Here is an 18819-nt window from a genome sequence, read left to right as displayed (position 1 = left end):
GCGGAGGAAACTGTGGCAGGAATACCTGGGCATGCTGCAAAATTTGTTGTTTCCTCAGTGTCACACAGATTCCATTGTTTTCGTTTTTATGCATGGCGCTGCCCTACCTCACTTTGAGCTTGAGGTGCGGAGTTATCTTAATAACACCATTCCACAACGTTGGACTGCAAGAAATGGACAACAAAGTGTTGTTCACTGCTTTTGGGCCCAAGGTCACCGGCCCTCACTTCTTGAAAATTTTCTGTGGGTGTAGGTAAAAGGCAGAGTATTTGTCCTACCTATGGCAGCTACTCTTCAAGAGCTGAGAAATCGAATTCTTGAAGCTGTCAATTCAATAAACAGGGTCCTGTTGGAATGTAATGGACTAACGCGTTAATGTTTCTCGAGCAAGTTACGGTACTCACGTTGCGTATAATAGCATAGTGTCTGTGCCATCGTAAAACTCTGAACCTTTCTCATCCAATGAGGTACACAATGTGTTTCTACGTTTCAGTGTTTTCTGTAATAAGCAGTTGAAAGCTATCCTATCTTTCTGAATCACCCCGATCCGTACTTTCGTGATGGAAGAAGAATCTTTACCACAGAACAGTACTGTTAATCCATGCGAAAGCTGCAGATTATCTTACGCCAGACTTAAGGCACTTCAACCTACACCACCAAAAATCCTAGGTACCCGCTCAGCACAAAAGGACTTATACCATCTGTGAAACCAGAAGCCCCCCCACACTTCTGGCCTAGTTCCACCGGTTTTCTATGAGTATGGATGATATGGGGAAGGGGTTTGACATTACTATCGCTCTCGTCTTTCAAAATGTTTTCGAATGACCGCCCTCAAAAGGTCAACGAACGTGCACTCGTGACGTGGAAATAAATGTAGCAGCAATGCAGTGAATCAAAATGACCATAAGCTAATACACGTTTCGAAAGGATTAATCGGCTAGGACTTTCACACACATTTTTACTAATGCTACAGTATACTGCGCAATACTTTTTGACCTATTATTGTACATAGAGGGTTGATACTTCTACAACACTTCAGATTCCGCGATTTTCCGCAACGCCCTTATGAAATACACTGGTTTATGTCTAAGAGTTCCAGCCACCCTTAATCTTGTCGCCGTTAGATTTGATCTCCACTCGGTTTGCATTAAACTTCACAGATATTCCACTAGAAGTTGGAACAAGAAATAACGTGAATTAGAACACATGTGTTGTCCTGATTGCTGAAGACAGTGGGTAGAGAGAGTCGTTCACCATCAGAGAGAGAGCAGGTACGACGGAAAATGTGGGGCAGTAGTAGACTGCACAGTGGCGCCGCTGATGGTAGAGGTTCTCAGCCGTAGCGCCCGCACTGCGCGGGCAGAAGGGGCTGTCCCTCGTCCCGGTGTCAGACGGCCCACGCCACTTTGGAGGTGCCGACTGGCGCCACGGATCCAGGCCCTCCCGCGGCGGGGACCTCCAGCGCCACGACGCTCACAGACACTGGCGGCGGTGGCGCCAGCGCCTCCAGGGGTCAGTCGGGGTCGTAGCGCCAGTCGACGCGCAGCAGCGCGCACTCGGCGGTCAGCGTGCCGGCCGCCAGGCACAGCAGCACCTGCCAGACACAATGCGCCAGTCCACATTCGTAACGGCATCTCGAAAAGATGCCAGTTATATCTAGCTGTAAGTGTACCACATCTACATAGTTCTTTGTGAGACAGATACTCGTTGGACATTGTCAATGAGGAAATGTGACTTTCCCAATTTGAGCACCGTGTCCGTCTAATAAATGAGGGAGCAATCTTGACTAAAGTCACAGATGTCCTCCCAATCCAAAGGCTAGTGGAAGAGTAGGATTTAAAATTCTTTATTGATTTCCTATATTTTGCATTTTTCTGTTGTTTGAAAATAAATAACTTGATGGTATCTAGTTGTATTTCTTCTACTCATTATAAGTATTCAACATCATCGATCTTCTAATGAAACTAGAGTAGAATATCACCACCACTCACCACCACTCACGCTTGCTAGTCGACTCTTGACCAAGTGAGCCAGTATGTCGCCTAGCGGGTGAATGAAGGCGTAATCTGGAGGGGAACCGAGTTGTATTAGATATTATTGGGAGAGTTAAATGAAATAAAACAAAAATAAACGCCTTCCATAAGTAAGAAGCGAAGTGATATGAGAGGAATAATACTAATTAACCCTCGTAAAATTTACGATTGCTGTTCTGAATGAAACAGGACGTTTTGTACTTAATTTGATATGTGACGTACCACTGGAGATCTAATAATTATAGTTAACTATGTTATGAAAAGAGCAGATTGCTAATCAACATATAGAGGAGATTGTGAGACGCAGATAGGCACAAGAGAAAGACTGTCCATTAAATAAGTTTTCTCGCAAAAAGGCCTTCATCCGATTAGATAACAAAACACAACACACGCACACAAGGTCTGTTAACACAAGCATACCACATTCTTTTGGATGCTGAGGTCAGATTGCGAGCAGCAGTGCATGATGAGTGAAGCATTCTGGGTTGAGTGGTGGCGGTAAGGGGTTGGGAGGGGGAGGGTAAGCGTTGCACGGCTGGGGGACAGTAAAGTGCTGCCTGTGGTAGCACGCAGGGATAAGATGGAGAGAGGGCAGGGCAGCTAGGCGAACGCGGTTGGATAGACAGACGACAGGGGTGGGTTTGGGGGAGGTTCAAATGGTTCAAATGGCTCTGAGCTTCTCAGGTCATCAGTCCCTTAAAACTTGGAACTTCTTAAACCTAACTACTCTAAGGACATCACACATATACATGCCCGAGGCAGGATTCGAACCTGCGACCGTAGCGGTCGTGCGGTGCCAGATTGTAGCGCCTAGAACCAATCGGCCACTACGGCCGGCTTTGGGGGAGGGTTGGCAGTGGCAAAAGAGGGAAGTAAAAAGAGTACAGAGATCTGTTAGCGGAATAGAGGGCGGTGCAGAGCTGGAATGGGGACAGGGAAAGGGATAGGTAGGTGTGGAACAATAACTGAAGGTTGATATAGGAAGTTTACAGTAATTTTGGATATATTATAGGCTGGAAGCTTACCAGTTTGACAGTCTTTTTGTTGTGGTTATCTGCGACTCAGCATCTCTGCTACACGGTGAACAGCAGTTATTTTCATAATATTTTCATTATCACATCCTGGATTTTCCATCGTTTAATTGTAATTAACTAATGCAGGACTTATAAAGTATAACTTCCTTTGAATAAAATGTGGGATGGTAAACCTTACGACGGCTTAGCAGCATTTCAGAGGTGTAGAAATATGAAGCTGGATTCTAGTATAATAAGTTCAAGTATGGAAGGTTTGAAATAGCATGTGCATGACGAGTAATAGCAAAACAATATTTTTATCTAAACTACGGTAAATATCATGGGGGAAATTTCCAGAATTGCCTTCTCAGAGTAAAGAGTAAAAATTTAAATGATAATCCTGTAAAGAACAACAGTCCGAATTGAACTTAATTAACTCCTAAGTGCCAGTGAGAGGTGTTTTGGACACTCCATATACAAAAAGCTGCTGATATTATTGAGTAAGGTGGCAGTATTTTGCACCCATTCAAGTAATATTATACACTATTAGGTTTGCACATTTTATTCGATCAGAGATCGCGATTTACAATGGATGATCGGATAATTTATCATTTATTTGGTTGACACTGGGTAACACCACACACTAACATAATGTAGCGTTGTACACTTCGGAACTGATCTGAGTTGGACACTGACACCAGGGAGTGCTGACCATTAAAGCGCCAATCGGTGGAAGGGACCTTAGAAAAGAAGCCATGCTGTGTTCGACCGGGGGAGAGATGTTTTTACTGCTCTGAAGAGAACAGTGTGGCGACAGTTGGGTTTACAGCCCTGCTGGCAGTGTCCCAGTGGCGAGACCTGTGAGCAGATTCGAGACGCAGTCCTGCCACTAAAAGAATTAATTAAAACAGCCAGCTGTTGGCAGCCAGGTATGGAGACCGATAGCATCTTACAAGATGACATCCTTTTAGTACAGAGGAATACACGGGGGTCACGAACGGCGGGCGCGAGTGGACCTTTCGAGATCTCTCAGGAGGCCGTGAGCCAGGTTTCCAGCCAAATAAGTAGGGAAATGGTTTTGATTTATATGGAATCCTTAGTCGGAGGAAGAGTTGTTGGATGTTCAAGGACAGTCTTCTATGCGGAGTATGAACTGCAGTTGATCGGCTGTCAGTTTCATAGCTCGTGTAGTGGAGGAATGGCTTTTGTAACGACTGCTGGGATTCATTGGAGGGAGCGCACACGCAGACGCCACGAACCTTGCTGGAAACCGGTGTATGACGTGTAAAGGTGACTCTCCGGCGGGTGTCAGAAGAGGTAATACTGTGCGGGGAGCAACTTAGAAACCCTGCTGACAATAGCGTCAGTGAAGAGTCTCACTTTTACAGTTTGCAAAGTGTCGATTTCGCTACTGGGAGCGAGTTAAGTCGTTTCTCTATAAGTAGAGTGAGACTTCTTTGCTTCTCTGTTTAGTCTGAAGCATACTGAGGTGCAGCTTTGTGAATGAATACTTGTGTTGAGTTTCCGTTTCTGGCTTACGAGCAGACAGCAGTCTTCATTCGTGTTCTGTGTTGCACTCAAGTAGTTCCAGCTCTAGGAGTTTGCGGACAGTATATTCCGTTCACTGTGTATACAGAATTTATACGTACGCAACGTACGTCCATTGCGTGGCGATCAAGGGCACCGAGCATCTCGATGCAGCATTACCACCTCTTCCAGTACTGTGACCGTTGATATACGCACCACGTTCAGCAGATAAGTTATATTTCCTGAATCCGTGCTGTCAGTTGAAACATTTCCTCAAGGTAATTCATAATGTTTTTCCAAAAACATAGTGATATGAGTCTGTAATTCATCGGATTGCTCTTAATACCTTTCCTTAGTATCCGTGTGACCTGTACAATTTTTCAATATTTAGGTATGGATCTGTCGTCGAGCTAGCGGTTGTATATACACTCATGAAAAAAAGTTCTGCATCACCTCGGTTCTGAGAGTTCCGAAACCAATACAGATAATTGGAATAGAGATCAATTAAACATCATTTACGCCCCTATTATTGACCATGAAAACTGCACATTGCATGCTGTACCACCATACAGAAAGACCTTTAGACGTTGTGGTCCAGACTGCTGCACACACCGGTACCTCTAATACCCAGCAGCACGTCCTCTTGCATTGATGCAAGCCTGTATTCGCCGTAGATCCCTCAGAGTAGTTGGTGGGTCACGTCGTCCATAAACAGTCCTTTTCAATCTATCCTAGGCATGTTAGACAGGGTTCATGTTTGGAGAACATGCTGGCCACTCTAGTCGAGCGATGTCGTTATTCTGAAGGAAGTCATTCACAAGATGTGCACGATGTGGACACAAATTGTCGTTCATGAAGACAAATGCCTTCCAAATATGTTGCCGATATGATTGCGTTATCGGTCGGAGGATGGCATTCACTTATGGTACAGCCATTACGGCGCCTTCCATGACCGCCAGCGGCGTACGTCTGCCCTACATAATGCCACCCTAAAACAGCATGGAACCTACACCTTGCTGCACTCGCTCGACAGTGTTTCTAAGAGGTTGAGCTTGACCGGGTTTCCTCCCAACACGTCTCCGACGATTGTCTGGTTGAAGGCATATGCGACATTCATCGGTGAAGAGAACGTGATGCCAATACTGAGCGGTCCATTCGGCATGTCGTTGGGCTCATCTGTACCGCGCTGCATGGTGTCGTGGTTGCAAAGATGGACCTCGCCATGGTCGTCGGGAATGAAGTTGCGCATCATGAAGCCTATTTCACACTGTTTGAGTGGTAACACGATGTTCTGTGGCTGCACGAAAAGCATTATTCAACACGTTGGCGTTGCTGTCAGGGTTCCTCCGAGCCATAATCCGTAGTTAGCGTTCATCCACTGCAGTTGTAGCCCTTGGACTGCCTGAGCGAGGCATGTAATCGTCAGTTCCTGTCTATCTGTGTCTCTTCCATGTCCGAACAACATCGCTTTGGTTCACTCGGAGACGCCTGGACACTTCCCTTGTTGGGAGCCCTTCCTGGCACAAAGTAACAATTCGCAGGCGATCGAGCCGCGGTATTGACCATCTAGGCATAGTTGAACTACAGACAACACGAGCCGTGTATCTCCTTCCTGGTGGAATGACTATAACTGATCGGCTGGCGGACCTCTTCCGTCTAATAGGCACTGCTCATGCATGCTTGTTTACATCTTTGACCTGGTTCAGTGACATCTCTGAACAGTCAAAGGGACTGTGTCTGTGATACAATACCCACAGTCAACGTCTATCTTCAGTCGTTTTGGGAACCACGGTGATGCAAAACTTTTTTTCAACGTGTTTACTTATTAAGTACTTAGATATTATAGAACTGTTAATAAAGTCAGATAATAAAACGATATTATAAAATTGATAATACTAACTTTCATAAACATCACTTAATTTGGAGTGTCAGTTAAATCAATACGAACATCAGTCCTTTGGTCTGTCAAATGTCAAAATGCTGGTAGCACCAGAATCGTTGGTGAGCTAATAAATCAAGATAAGCAAAATTCTTACTCAGCCTTTGTACCGCTGCGTATAGATATCCAATATTTACAAATACTGTATGGTAAACTCAGATCATAAGAAAATCTTTTGATACGTTGTCTACACAAAACCTGGCTTTTGTCATGCTTTCTTCGGCAGAAGGCATATTTTGGGATGGTGTGGTTGGGTAATGGACCGTACAGAGATTATGTAGGATGAACTGAGCGTTTATTATGCAAGTCAATGAAGATGATGTTTTGTTGGTGGTGGAGTGTAGTAGGAGAAGGGAAGTTGGAGGGAGAAGTTTGAAGCCGTTACTATGAATGATTGGAGGAGTAACTGTCGAAACAGATTTTAGGACTTTGGGGAGGGCATCCGACCGGTGACGTGGGTAGAACATGAATTACGTATGAGACCCTACAGAAGTCGGCGATTAATAAATGCAGGTCCTGTCATAGCAACCGATGCTGTACTGTGAAGGACTGAAATGTTTTCCTCCTGCTGAATGTAAGAAGCTCGGGAAACTAGAAAAAGTAATTCTGCCTCCATATCAGAACAATAACAACTGTAGTTGTATTTAAACGGAAACCAGACTTCATGAATAAGGTTAATAGATTAGTAGTTATTTTCAAGAGGTGATGCGAACGTTTCAAGGGTACTCCATGCTAGTTTTCTTTAGTAATCCTGCCGGGTGGAAATCCAATCAGCGGTTACAGTGACGTAAGACAATCCGATTGTCATCGTCAGCAGGTCAACGATAGGTTGGCTTCAGCCCGATGAGAAGATCATTTGATGATCCCAATGTGTTAACTATTCCGCACACGATTTTTAGGAATACGGTAAAATAGGAAGAATATTACAATATGGTAAAGGTAGCGGATCAGACATTAATGATTCAAAAAGTCCAAGTCTGCAATTAACGGAGATTTCGCGAGACAGTGTTGATAAAAGGCTACGTCAATAGCCCCAAAATATTTTATCGGGCGACTGTCAGCAGAATCAATATACTTGGAAAAGTGTATGATACACACTGTGCTGTTTTACAATACATTTATTCACTACCGGTAATGATTATGGACCATTTTCACAGGGTTAGTACAAAAATGAAAACACAGTGTAAATTATGAATATCAACAAAAACTGCATTTTCATGAGATTTATTAGTAGGAAAAATTAAGAGCAGCCATGGAAAGTATCTCTTGTGACTACTTCACATGGAATTCATGCTCTTTAACTCAGAAAGTATACGCCATTGTTAACTTGCAAACGTGAGAGAGTGCAACTTAACACCGTAATACAGGTCTAATCAAGTAGAAAACAACGTTGAAAACTTGAAACTTATAAGACCAGTAAGTGCACAGCACTGTTGCTCAGGCACAAGAAGACATAATAGGCTAGCACTTGATTAGAAGCTCTACGCCAAAGCCGAAGATCATAGGTCAAAAGACAAGTTGCAGATATGCGTACATTATAGTATAGTCACAGAGAGATACACACGCACCCATACTACAGAAAAGAGTACAATGACAAAGGTACCGTTGTATGACAATACTTTTCGCCCTGAGTACAATTCTTTTTTAACAATTGAATTGTTCAGACAGTCATAACCACTACCAGGGCTGCGATTAGGACTACTTCCTTTATAATAAATATTATGAGTACGCGAGGTAGTGGCTGTTAAGTAATATTAACACACAGCGGTACGTTCCTAGAGTCACGCTCTCATGTCTTCACCCGTGTTTCGATCTGACACAGACGTACTTTGAAGCTGAAAGCAGTAGTCATAAAACAGGGTCTCTGGAAAAGAAAGGCTCGTCGACCTACTTGCCTGTTAAGGTTCGTCTGTATCAGATCAACTCACGGTTGCCAAAATTCAACGTTAATGTTGGAAATCGGTAATATGTGTTGATAATGTTTCATTGTGTGTTGTGTGGTGAATTAATACAACCAGGATTACTAGCACTCAACAGAGGACCACCATAATTCCCAAGGACATACAAGTACATTGTGCCATAGAAGAAATAACTGTTGCTACCTGGAAATCTAATGAAACACACTTCTTTCCCCTGTGAATCGAAAGTTGCTGCAGGACGAGTAAACTGACGTCTTCCTCGGCATAATGAAGCACACGCCAGGTTTTATCCAGGAAAAGCCATTCGCGTTATTCCGTCTGATTACCTCCCTAAGGACTTAACCCTTACATCTCGACTGGTCTGAGCAGTGCCAAGGCTAGTTGAAACGGACTTTAAGATTACGAGAAATAACAATTAACAGGCGCCAACACTAACGTCAACTAGTTGTCACCATAGCTGTGCCATACCTGGGAAGAAACTGAATGTACGAAAAGAGGTACACGCCACTTTAGAAGGTTACCAACAATGAGCAAAGATTTTGAACAATTCCAACAAATAACTGCGTAATAAAATTAATAGAAAAAAGGTTTGGTTTCTAAGCGTGAGATTTAATATTACAACAGCAACCGAGAGCTTTTGAAGAAAGCCCTGTGACTTTCAGCAAAAAAAAAAAAAAAAAAGAACGGTGATATTCGTTATATATGGTTATCTCCCTGAATGGCTCTAGTATGATTCTGTCGGACGTGTCTCTGGTACTTTAGCCATAATGCACTTCCCAGTAATTATTTACTAATTCCACGCTACGTTCGCTTTTGGAGTAGCTCACGGGCAACTTCAGAGGGCATACGTTCTTCATAATGGACGGAAATAGAAAATCATTGAAACACAAAGAAATGGGTTTCGATCAGTCATGGGCCCTGTACTGCGCAGTGTCCGCGTGACTAGCCTCATCTAGCCCAGAACGCTACATGAAATTTATATAAATTGTCGATACTGCTCTGAAATTAGGATCAGTTGCCTAACAGATCCTATGACGAGTTCAAGACTCTTCACTTGTTCTCAAGAGCTGTGCGACTCCGTTAAGCACTAACAAACGGAGACGCCTACCAGAAATCGCGTATTTTCCGTTATTCAACCGGCATACTGTGTGACTTTTAGTAACTCTCGATCGGTGCCTGATGTATAAAAGGCGAATTGAAGGTTAATCGAAGAAAATCTTTAGAAATGGTGAGTGTTCTTTCTTCATGTTACAAAGAGAGATTGTTATTTAGTTTGGAATGTAGCTTTCAGATGTTCATAACCCGCATTCAGTCACTCATTGACTACGTCTTTTCCATGCGGATCATGGTGGCAAGCATTCAGTTGTGAAACTGCCACGTCCACAGAATAAGGTGCTATGGTGCAGATACCACGTGTCAACAATATTTCCGACAGCTACCTTCAAAAATCACGAAAAGAATATTTTGAGACTGGGTGTTTCAAGCCTTATGGAATAAAATTATTCTATCATAATGATTTTATCTTGGAACTCTTCGATTTGGTTCGTGTTTGCGTAGAGAAACAGTAATATCAGAAACTGAGTCCGCCTTGATGCTAAACACCTTGTTATTCGTTTATTTACGATAGTGATATTTGTCGCAGAAACTAGTTTGGGATAATAAAGAAATAAACGAATAACGAGGTATTTTGCATCAAGGCGGACTAAATTTCTGATATTACTGTTATTCTATCACGCTGGCCAAATACAGGATTAATTAATACTTCTCCTTGATGTGACGTAGAGGAGAAACAGTACATGCGTGACAAACACTCTACTGAACAGACAGCAGATCAACGCGAAGAAGAGGATGTCTAAGTAAATTAAGGACTAATGAGGAGACCTAAATCTAGCGTAAGCTGACAGTCTTCCCAACCGATTAAGGACTAGAAGGCACTATTCACAGAAGGCAAAACTTCAACATAGTAGTACGCAATCATTCTACACTCTCGATCTACATAGGTGAAATTATGTCAGGGTTAATGCCGGACACATCTGCTTGGGCTTTCGATGTCTCTGAAATTGTCTTATATGTGACCGATAAATACCAACAGATTTAATTCCTCAAAAAAAGACTAGGACACTGCTGGCTAGAAAAGATTCAAATATAAGTTAGTGTTTCATGCATGATGATGCGCTGCACAGGGCATTTTGCATGAGAGCTACCTCCCTAAGCAAGTTGCGGCCCTTGCATGTTGCTCCGGCCCGTTGCTGGGGCTGTAGTGAAAGGTGTATGAACTGCACAAGTTAGGAATGGCCGTTAAAGATGATCTGAGAAAATAACGGCACCATCTTGTACTTACGAGTGGTGTGACGGTGGCGGATTCTCACAAACTGATACTTTACAAAGTAACGATAGGGTACAGACTGATGAATTCAGATACCTTTGTATCGACTGATCAATCCGACCGTTGCTCGACGTAAATGCCACAAGTGGCTACTGTAGTCTGTGCGTGACGAATAGGTTCTTCGTGAAAAGCTCTTCTTTTTTGACGAAGCTATGTCCACCTGGGTATGTGAAATCACAGAATCGGCATTCTAACTGGGAAATCATTACAAGTTACATCAAGAGCCTGTCGAATGTCGCTCCTAACTCACCCAGTTCGATTTCATCTGAAACCTATACGCCACTGCCACACTGTCCGAGCAACGACCCGGAAAGTCATGTAATGGTCGCCACCTGCTTGCGCTAGTACTATTTCGCGGAATGCTGGCGACAGATTTTGTGTAGTACGTGCTATTCCCTGTACAATCATATAAAAATGTAGCGTAAATGAAGATCCTAGTGCCATTTGTGATCTATGTTATATCGGAATTTCAGTTTCATGTTTGCAATGTCTCTCAAAATATCGGTTGGCCACCGGAAATTCAATTGAATTTTGTGATTTAACGTTATTTGCATTTACTGCGTAGTCTCACTGCTGTAATTCAAGCAATGGACATTTCGTGAAGAGGTTTGAGTTGAGCGTGGAGGAGTCCGCCGCCTGCCCAACAGGAAGAGTGACCTTGAGTCGCTGGGTCCATGTAGCGCCGTATTGCATGAAACATTTAAACCTTCGTTAGCAGAGACTTCAGATTTAGCTCGGGAGGAGCCTCGTAAATGTTTCATTCCTCTTGGCCACTGCACTGAGTGATGAAGGTGAAGCTGATCATTTCTGCTGCCCACAGGCCAGGTAGGGATTCACTTCATCTGCTACAGACTATCACACTGTGCAAGGAGCAAAGAAAAACTAGGCAGATATACATTAATACCTGTTATCCTAACCAGATACGTCATGAATCACCTGGAAAAGGTGCTTCAACTCATGGTTGAGGCAAATACATAAACTTCTTCGTCTAAGTTCCACCAACTACGGTAGTTTGCTTAGCGGTGAGTTCTTTACACCAACATGGGTGACTTTCAGTACAAAACCATTGACGAAACGATCGAGTGAAACGTACCTCTGAACCCGCAACCTAAACTTCCTACAGTAGTGATACATGTGATTTAAGATAATGGCTGCTGTATTTTTCCGTATATTTCTCCGAATAGCCGTTTTGTTCATTTATTCAACAGAGTTTCACGATAACGAAGTTGCCTATTTTTAGTACGTGGAAGGCTAGAAACGCTTCCCACTAACTTTCTCATCGGTTGATAATGGCTACTTTCTCTCTTTAAAAAATGGATGCATCCAAAGAAAACTGTGAGCATATGAAACGTAAAACCATCAGGATAGTCTAGTACTGCTTCTACACAAATGCATGAAAGCACAGAAATCAAGCACACACAAGCCACAAAGATTTCCTAACGAGACATACTTCGCTGTTTAATACACTCCTGGAAATGGAAAAAAGAACACAGTGACACCGGTGTGTCAGACCCACCATACTTGCTCCGGACACTGCGAGAGGGCTGTACAAGCAATGATCACACGCACGGCACAGCGGACACACCAGGAACCGCGGTGTTGGCCGTCGAATGGCGCTAGCTGCGCAGCATTTGTGCACCGCCACCGTCAGTGTCAGCCAGTTTGCCGTGGCATACGGAGCTCCATCGCAGTCTTTAACACTGGTAGCATGCCGCGACAGCGTGGACGTGAACCGTATGTGCAGTTGACGGACTTTGAGCGAGGGCGTATAGTGGGCATGCGGGAGGCCGGGTGGACGTACCGCCGAATTGCTCAACACGTGGGGCGTGAGGTCTCCACAGTACATCGATGTTGTCGCCAGTGGTCGGCGGAAGGTGCACGTGCCCGTCGACCTGGGACCGGACCGCAGCGACGCACGGATGCACGCCAAGACCGTAGGATCCTACGCAGTGCCGTAGAGGACCGCACCGCCACTTCCCAGCAAATTAGGGACACTGTTGCTCCTGGGGTATCGGCGAGGACCATTCGCAACCGTCTCCATGAAGCTGGGCTACGGTACCGCACACCGTTAGGCCGTCTTCCGCTCACGCCCCAACATCGTGCAGCCCGCCTCCAGTGATGTCGCGACAGGCGTGAATGGAGGGACGAATGGAGACGTGTCGTCTTCAGCGATGAGAGTCGCTTCTGCCTTGGTGCCAATGATGGTCGTATGCGTGTTTGGCGCCGTGCAGGTGAGCGCCACAATCAGGACTGCATACGACCGAGGCACACAGGGCCAACACCCGGCATCATGGTGTGGGGAGCGATCTCCTACACTGGTCGTACACCACTGGTGATCGTCGAGGGGACACTGAATAGTGCACGGTACATCCAAACCGTCATCGAACCCATCGTTCTACCATTCCTAGACCGGCAAGGGAACTTGCTGTTCCAACAGGACAATGCACGTCCGCATGTATCCCGTGCCACCCAACGTGCTCTAGAAGGTGTAAGTCAACTACCCTGGCCAGCAAGATCTCCGGATCTGTCCCCCATTGAGCATGTTTGGGACTGGATGAAGCGTCGTCTCACGCGGTCTGCACGTCCAGCACGAACGCTGGTCCAACTGAGGCGCCAGGTGGAAATGGCATGGCAAGCCGTTCCACAGGACTACATCCAGCATCTCTACGATCGTCTCCATGGGAGAATAGCAGCCTGCATTGCTGCAAAAGGTGGATATACACTGTACTAGTGCCGACATTGTGCATGCTCTGTTGCCTGTGTCTATGTGCCTGTGGTTCTGTCAGTGTGATCATGTGATGTATCTGACCCCAGGAATGTGTCAATAAAGTTTCCCCTTCCTGGGACAATGAATTCACGGTGTTCTTATTTCAATTTCCAGGAGTGTATAATAAGAGAATTTACTGCAGAGAAAACTTGCAGCTATAATGGCTACATTTAATAAAGTGACTGTATAGGGATTCTTTAATGAATGCAGAGAAATAAGAATAAAATACAAATTTGAGTCCAACCAGATTTTTAATGTAGATGAGAAACGACGTTCAACTGTTCCCACAAAGATATCACCAGTACTGAGCACTACTGGCAAAATAAGGATAATAAACGTTACTTAAGCTAAGAGGGGAACCAATGTGAGCGTTGCTTGCCCTGTTACTGCTACAGCACAGTTCATATCTCCGTTTGTTGTGTATTTGGGGGTTAGAATGCAGCCAGCGTATCTGATGGAGCACCACCCGGATCTGTTGGAATTGGCGTAAATCTGGATGGATGAATGCTGAGAGCTTTGTAAAATGACTGGAGTACTTCATTAAGCAAGTGAGATCATCGGAAAGAGATCTAATCCTTTTTTATGGACAGTCATACATTGCATCCCATTTTGGAATTTTTTATTCTCTGTAGAGATAATTTCATAACGCTTCTACGTTTCGCGCGTCACGCAAGCCACAGCTCTCAGGAGTTGGATGTGTCATGTAATGGATCTCTGAAGACTGCCGGTAGTAAAGATTATACTGACTGTCTGGCTAATCATCCAGGCCTACTGACAATACAAGACATTGCAAGAATGTTCAGCACAGCCTTTAGCTAAACTGCAGTTTTAAATAACGCGATGAAAGGACTTGTAGAGACAGGAATTGAGCCATTTTATTCACAAACATTTAAAGATGTATACTTCGCGTTATCATTAACAACGACCAAGGCCATTCAGAATTTCCGTTCGAAATAGTTGGTCTACCTGGGATATCAGCAAATTCAACTGCAGAATTTGATGCACTAGAGAGCCTTCATCCAACTCCACAAATGCCTGTAATTTACCTCCGTTACTCAAAGCTGAACTTCTAGTAGAGCCTTCCCCAGGCACTGCACCTATTTCTATCTCCATTATCCATGTCGAACTTGATGTATTATCAGTGCTGTCCCACCTCTGAAGCCAGATTTCAACGGACGCCAAATCTCCAACGTTGGCGATCTTTTACACAAGCTCGAAATATAGCGTGGACTTCAATGCGATGATAATTTCCACAACGAAACTTTGTCTCGAAACCTGGCAGAAAATTCAGCGAGTTTCTGGTCGTAAGTGAAGTATGTTAGCGACAAGACACAATGAATTCCTTCTCTGAGTGGTAGCAATCGGGCTACTATCGAAGGCAGTGCTGCCAAAGCAAAGTTACTAAACACAGCCTTCCGAAATTCCTTCACTAAAGAAGACGAAGTAAATATTCCAGAATTCGAATCACCAACAGCTGCCAACATGAGTAACGTAGAAGTAAATATCCTCGCAGTAGTGAAGCAACTTAAATTACTTAATAAAAGCAAGTATTCTGGTACAGGCTGTATACCAATTAGGTTCCTTTCGGAGTATGCTGATGCATTAGCTCCATACTTAACAATCATATAGAACCGTTCGCTCGACGAAAGATCCGTACCCAAAGACTAGAAATTTGCACAGGTCACACCAATATTCAAGAAAGGAAGTAGGAGTAAGCCACTTAATTACAGGCCCATATCGTTAACGTCGATATGCAGCGGGATTTTGGAACATATATTCGAACATTAAGAATTACCCCAAAAAAAAGCAGTCTATTGACACAGTCAGCATGGATTTAGAAAACATCGTTCTTGTGAAACACAACTATCTCTTTACTCGCACGAAGTGTTGAGTGCTATTGACAACGGATTTCAAATTGATTCCGTATTTCTGGATTTATGGAAGCCTTTCACACTGTACCATACAAGCGGCTTGTAATGAAATTGTGGGCTTACGGAATATCGTCTGAATTATGTGACTGGATTCGTGATAGTCCGACACAGAGGTCACAGTTCGTAGTAACTGATGGAAAGTCATCGAGTAAAACGCAAGTGATTTCTGGCGTTCCCCAAGGTAGTGTTATAGGCTCTTCGCTGTTCCTTATCTATATAAAACATTTGGAAGACTATCTGAGTAACTGTCCCACGTTGTCTGCACATGACGCTGTCGTTTATCGACTAGTAAAGTCATCAGAAGATCAAAAGAAATTGCAAAATTATCTACAAAAGATATCTCAATGGATTGGAAATTGACTGTAAATAACGGAAAGTATGAGGTCATCCACATGGGTGCTAAAAGGAATCCGCTAAACTTCGATTACACGGTAAATCAGTCAAATCTAAAGGCCGTAAGTTCAACTACATACCTAGGAATTACAATCACGAACAATGTAAACTGGAAGGAACACGTAGAAAATGTTGTGGGGAATGCTATCCAAAGACTGCGTTTTATTGGCAGGACACTTAGAAGAAAATGTGACAGATTTGCCTAAGAGACTACCTACACTACGCTTGTCCGTCCTCTTTTTTGTTGTGGGGAATTCGATCCAAAGACTGCGTTTTATTGGCAGGACACTGAGAAGAAAATGTAACAGATTTGCTTAAGAGACTACCTACATTACGCTTGTTCGTCCTCTTTTAGAATACAGCTGCGCCGTGTGGGGTCCTTACCAGATAGGATTGACGGAGTACGTCGAGAAAATTCAAAGAAGGGCCGCACGTTTTTACCATCGCGAAACAGAGGAGAGAGTGTCACTGAAATGACACAGGATTTGAGGTGGGCATCATTAATAGAAAAGCGTTTTTCGTTGCGGCAGAACCTTCTCAAGAAATTTCAAGCACCAACTTTCTCCTCCGAATGCGAAAACATTTCGTTGACGCTAACCGGAAATCAGAGCTCGCCCAGAAAGATATAGGTGTTCGTTATTTCCGCGCGCTATATGAGATTGGAATAATAGAGAATTGTGAAGATGGTTCGATGAACCTTCTGCCAGGCACTTAAATGTGAAATAGAGGTAACTCCATATCTACCTGTGCTCTACTTCCGATGCCTCAAGCTGCACCTAAAGGAAGTCTAAAAAACTACACATAATCAGCAAATCCGTGGAAATAACTCAGGAACAAAATAGACAGAAAGATTAAGAAATAAGAAAGAATAACTAAGAGAGTTAAGAATTGAAAGAGAATGTGAATGCAAAGGCAAATAGTGAAAAAGTTTCCAAACGTAAATTTGCATTCTGCGGAGGGTTTGGAATGAAACAAAGTTAGGAACCTACAAGAAACTACTACAACTCATCGTCACATTCATCAATCAAAATTGAGTACGCCAACAGTGATTCCGATTGAATCGAAGAAAGAGACTACACACGTAGCAATGAAGTTGGAAAGACAGAAACGTGTATCAACGTCCTCGATACCAAGAGTGGGCTCATGCTCGGTGTACAGGGTTAAATTATAGAGAAGCAAAGGAGAAATGATTTATTTGTGACATTTGCGATAAATAATAATCATCAATAAAATGTCTTTCCTTTCTAAATCAAATATTCATTTCGTCATCTTACCCTTATTCCAGAGTCATCTTATCATCCTTAAAGGATAAAATGGCGATTGATTGAATCACTAACAGCAATAGGTCCCTCTGAAATGTTTTTAGTTTTTGGAAATGTTTGAAAGCTTAACTCTAAAGGGGATACATGAAGCAATACTTTTTTTCGTAAATAAACTATGTGACTTCAAAATAAAGGCCAATATACCCGACATTCTCCTACTTTAGACACATGCTGTTGTAATGTGTGAATGTTGGTGGAGGGAAGAGAATACGCCAATGGCGAGCGGGAGTGGGGGCGGTGGAGGTATGTTACTGGGCCTATCGATCCCACTGTCACTCATCAAATGTCTGCATGTGTTAGGTACCGTAGTATGAGACGAAGAAAATGTGTGCATGCATCACATGTGTTTTACTACAGTAAACTGGTCAGTCAGTCAAACATCATTCCTGCTGGCACACTGGTAATAAGACGTACCAGATACCTTGCTTTCATTTTCATCCCAGGAAAGGCATCTGTCCACACTTTTCTATAAAGGTAATTATTATCCCACTCTGGGCGAATCCTGCCTAGTCTGAAACTAAAGTATAGGTTATTAACAGTGGGTCCACGACACTATGCAGCAGTATAACAGGAGAATACACTTTGGAATGCACAAGACCTTTTCACCTCTCCTCGGGACACCACCTTGACGAAGCACTGACCATGCGGGTGGAGAGCTTGCTTATCCACGTGAAGCTGAGGGTAATGCCGAAAGTAGAGTACCTACTGCCGGAAGGGCCTCGGCTGATGGATCAGACTACGATGTCCTACAACGTCCCATCTTCGATATCCACTCCTAGGCCTTACCCAATTCCCTTTCCCAACACAAGGTGTGATGTGATCCGTGCTGAGGGATGTGTGGAACATGGGAAGATGTGTTGCAAATGGAGCCTCAGGGATGCTGAGCGACCTTCCTTACACCACACTGGGTATTTGTGGTGTGGACCATGTAGGTCCCCAAATTTCATGGTACCGAGATGGACATAACCAAAGAAAATAAATTAAAATAAACTGAGGGGCAAACTGAGACCTCAGAGATCCAAACATCTGGGTCAGGAAGGCATTCCCACTAATGAATAAGGGTCTAGACCTGAGTCATAAGTGGGAACTGTAACCAAGGAGTTGGACGAGTTCAACATTATAGCGTTGTCTAGAGCCCAGAGGAGGAATCTACTCAGGGAACAGAGACAAAAGGAAGGGAAACAATCGGTTCCTAAAGACAAGTGGAGGGAATTAAAAGGGCTTGAACGTAAGACCCCCAGGAAAAAACTGTCTCATGTTGAAGGGGATAAGGAGACCCCCACAACGTCGAAGGCAGGCAACAAGAGGATAAGGGAGGAATCTAAGACTCCCTCCTCCCTGGATAAGCGATCCTAGAAAAAACAGAAGCAAGAAATAGGCAAACAGAACTATAGTACTGCAGTCTCCGTTTTTAAGATGGCAGTTATCCAGGAAGGCAATCCACTGGTAGCCATCACCTCGCAGGAGGAGAAGCTTGTACAGATGGCCCTCTTTGAATATATTGGGGGTGGGGGGTGAACGCTGGTCCAGGACCCAACTACAGGAGGGTCTATCTAAATCGTGGTGCCCTCATTTTTGTCTATGAGGGG

The 18819-nt window shown here is 43.9% G+C and overlaps 1 protein-coding gene across 1 annotated transcript in view; it reads right to left on the bottom strand.

Moving 5' to 3' along the window:
- Nucleotides 1-1513: 1513 nt before the first annotated feature.
- The window catches only part of LOC124788865, a 159843-nt gene continuing 142537 nt past the window's right edge, over nt 1514-18819 (bottom strand). The window contains exon 6 of the mRNA XM_047256148.1: nt 1514-1594. Coding sequence (XP_047112104.1) covers nt 1514-1594 — 81 coding nt within the window. The remainder of the gene's footprint in view (nt 1595-18819) is intronic.

This window comes from Schistocerca piceifrons, chromosome 3, assembly GCF_021461385.2.
Source record: "Schistocerca piceifrons isolate TAMUIC-IGC-003096 chromosome 3, iqSchPice1.1, whole genome shotgun sequence".
Lineage (NCBI taxonomy): Eukaryota > Metazoa > Arthropoda > Insecta > Orthoptera > Acrididae > Schistocerca > Schistocerca piceifrons.
This window is presented reverse-complemented; position numbering and strand designations above follow the sequence as displayed.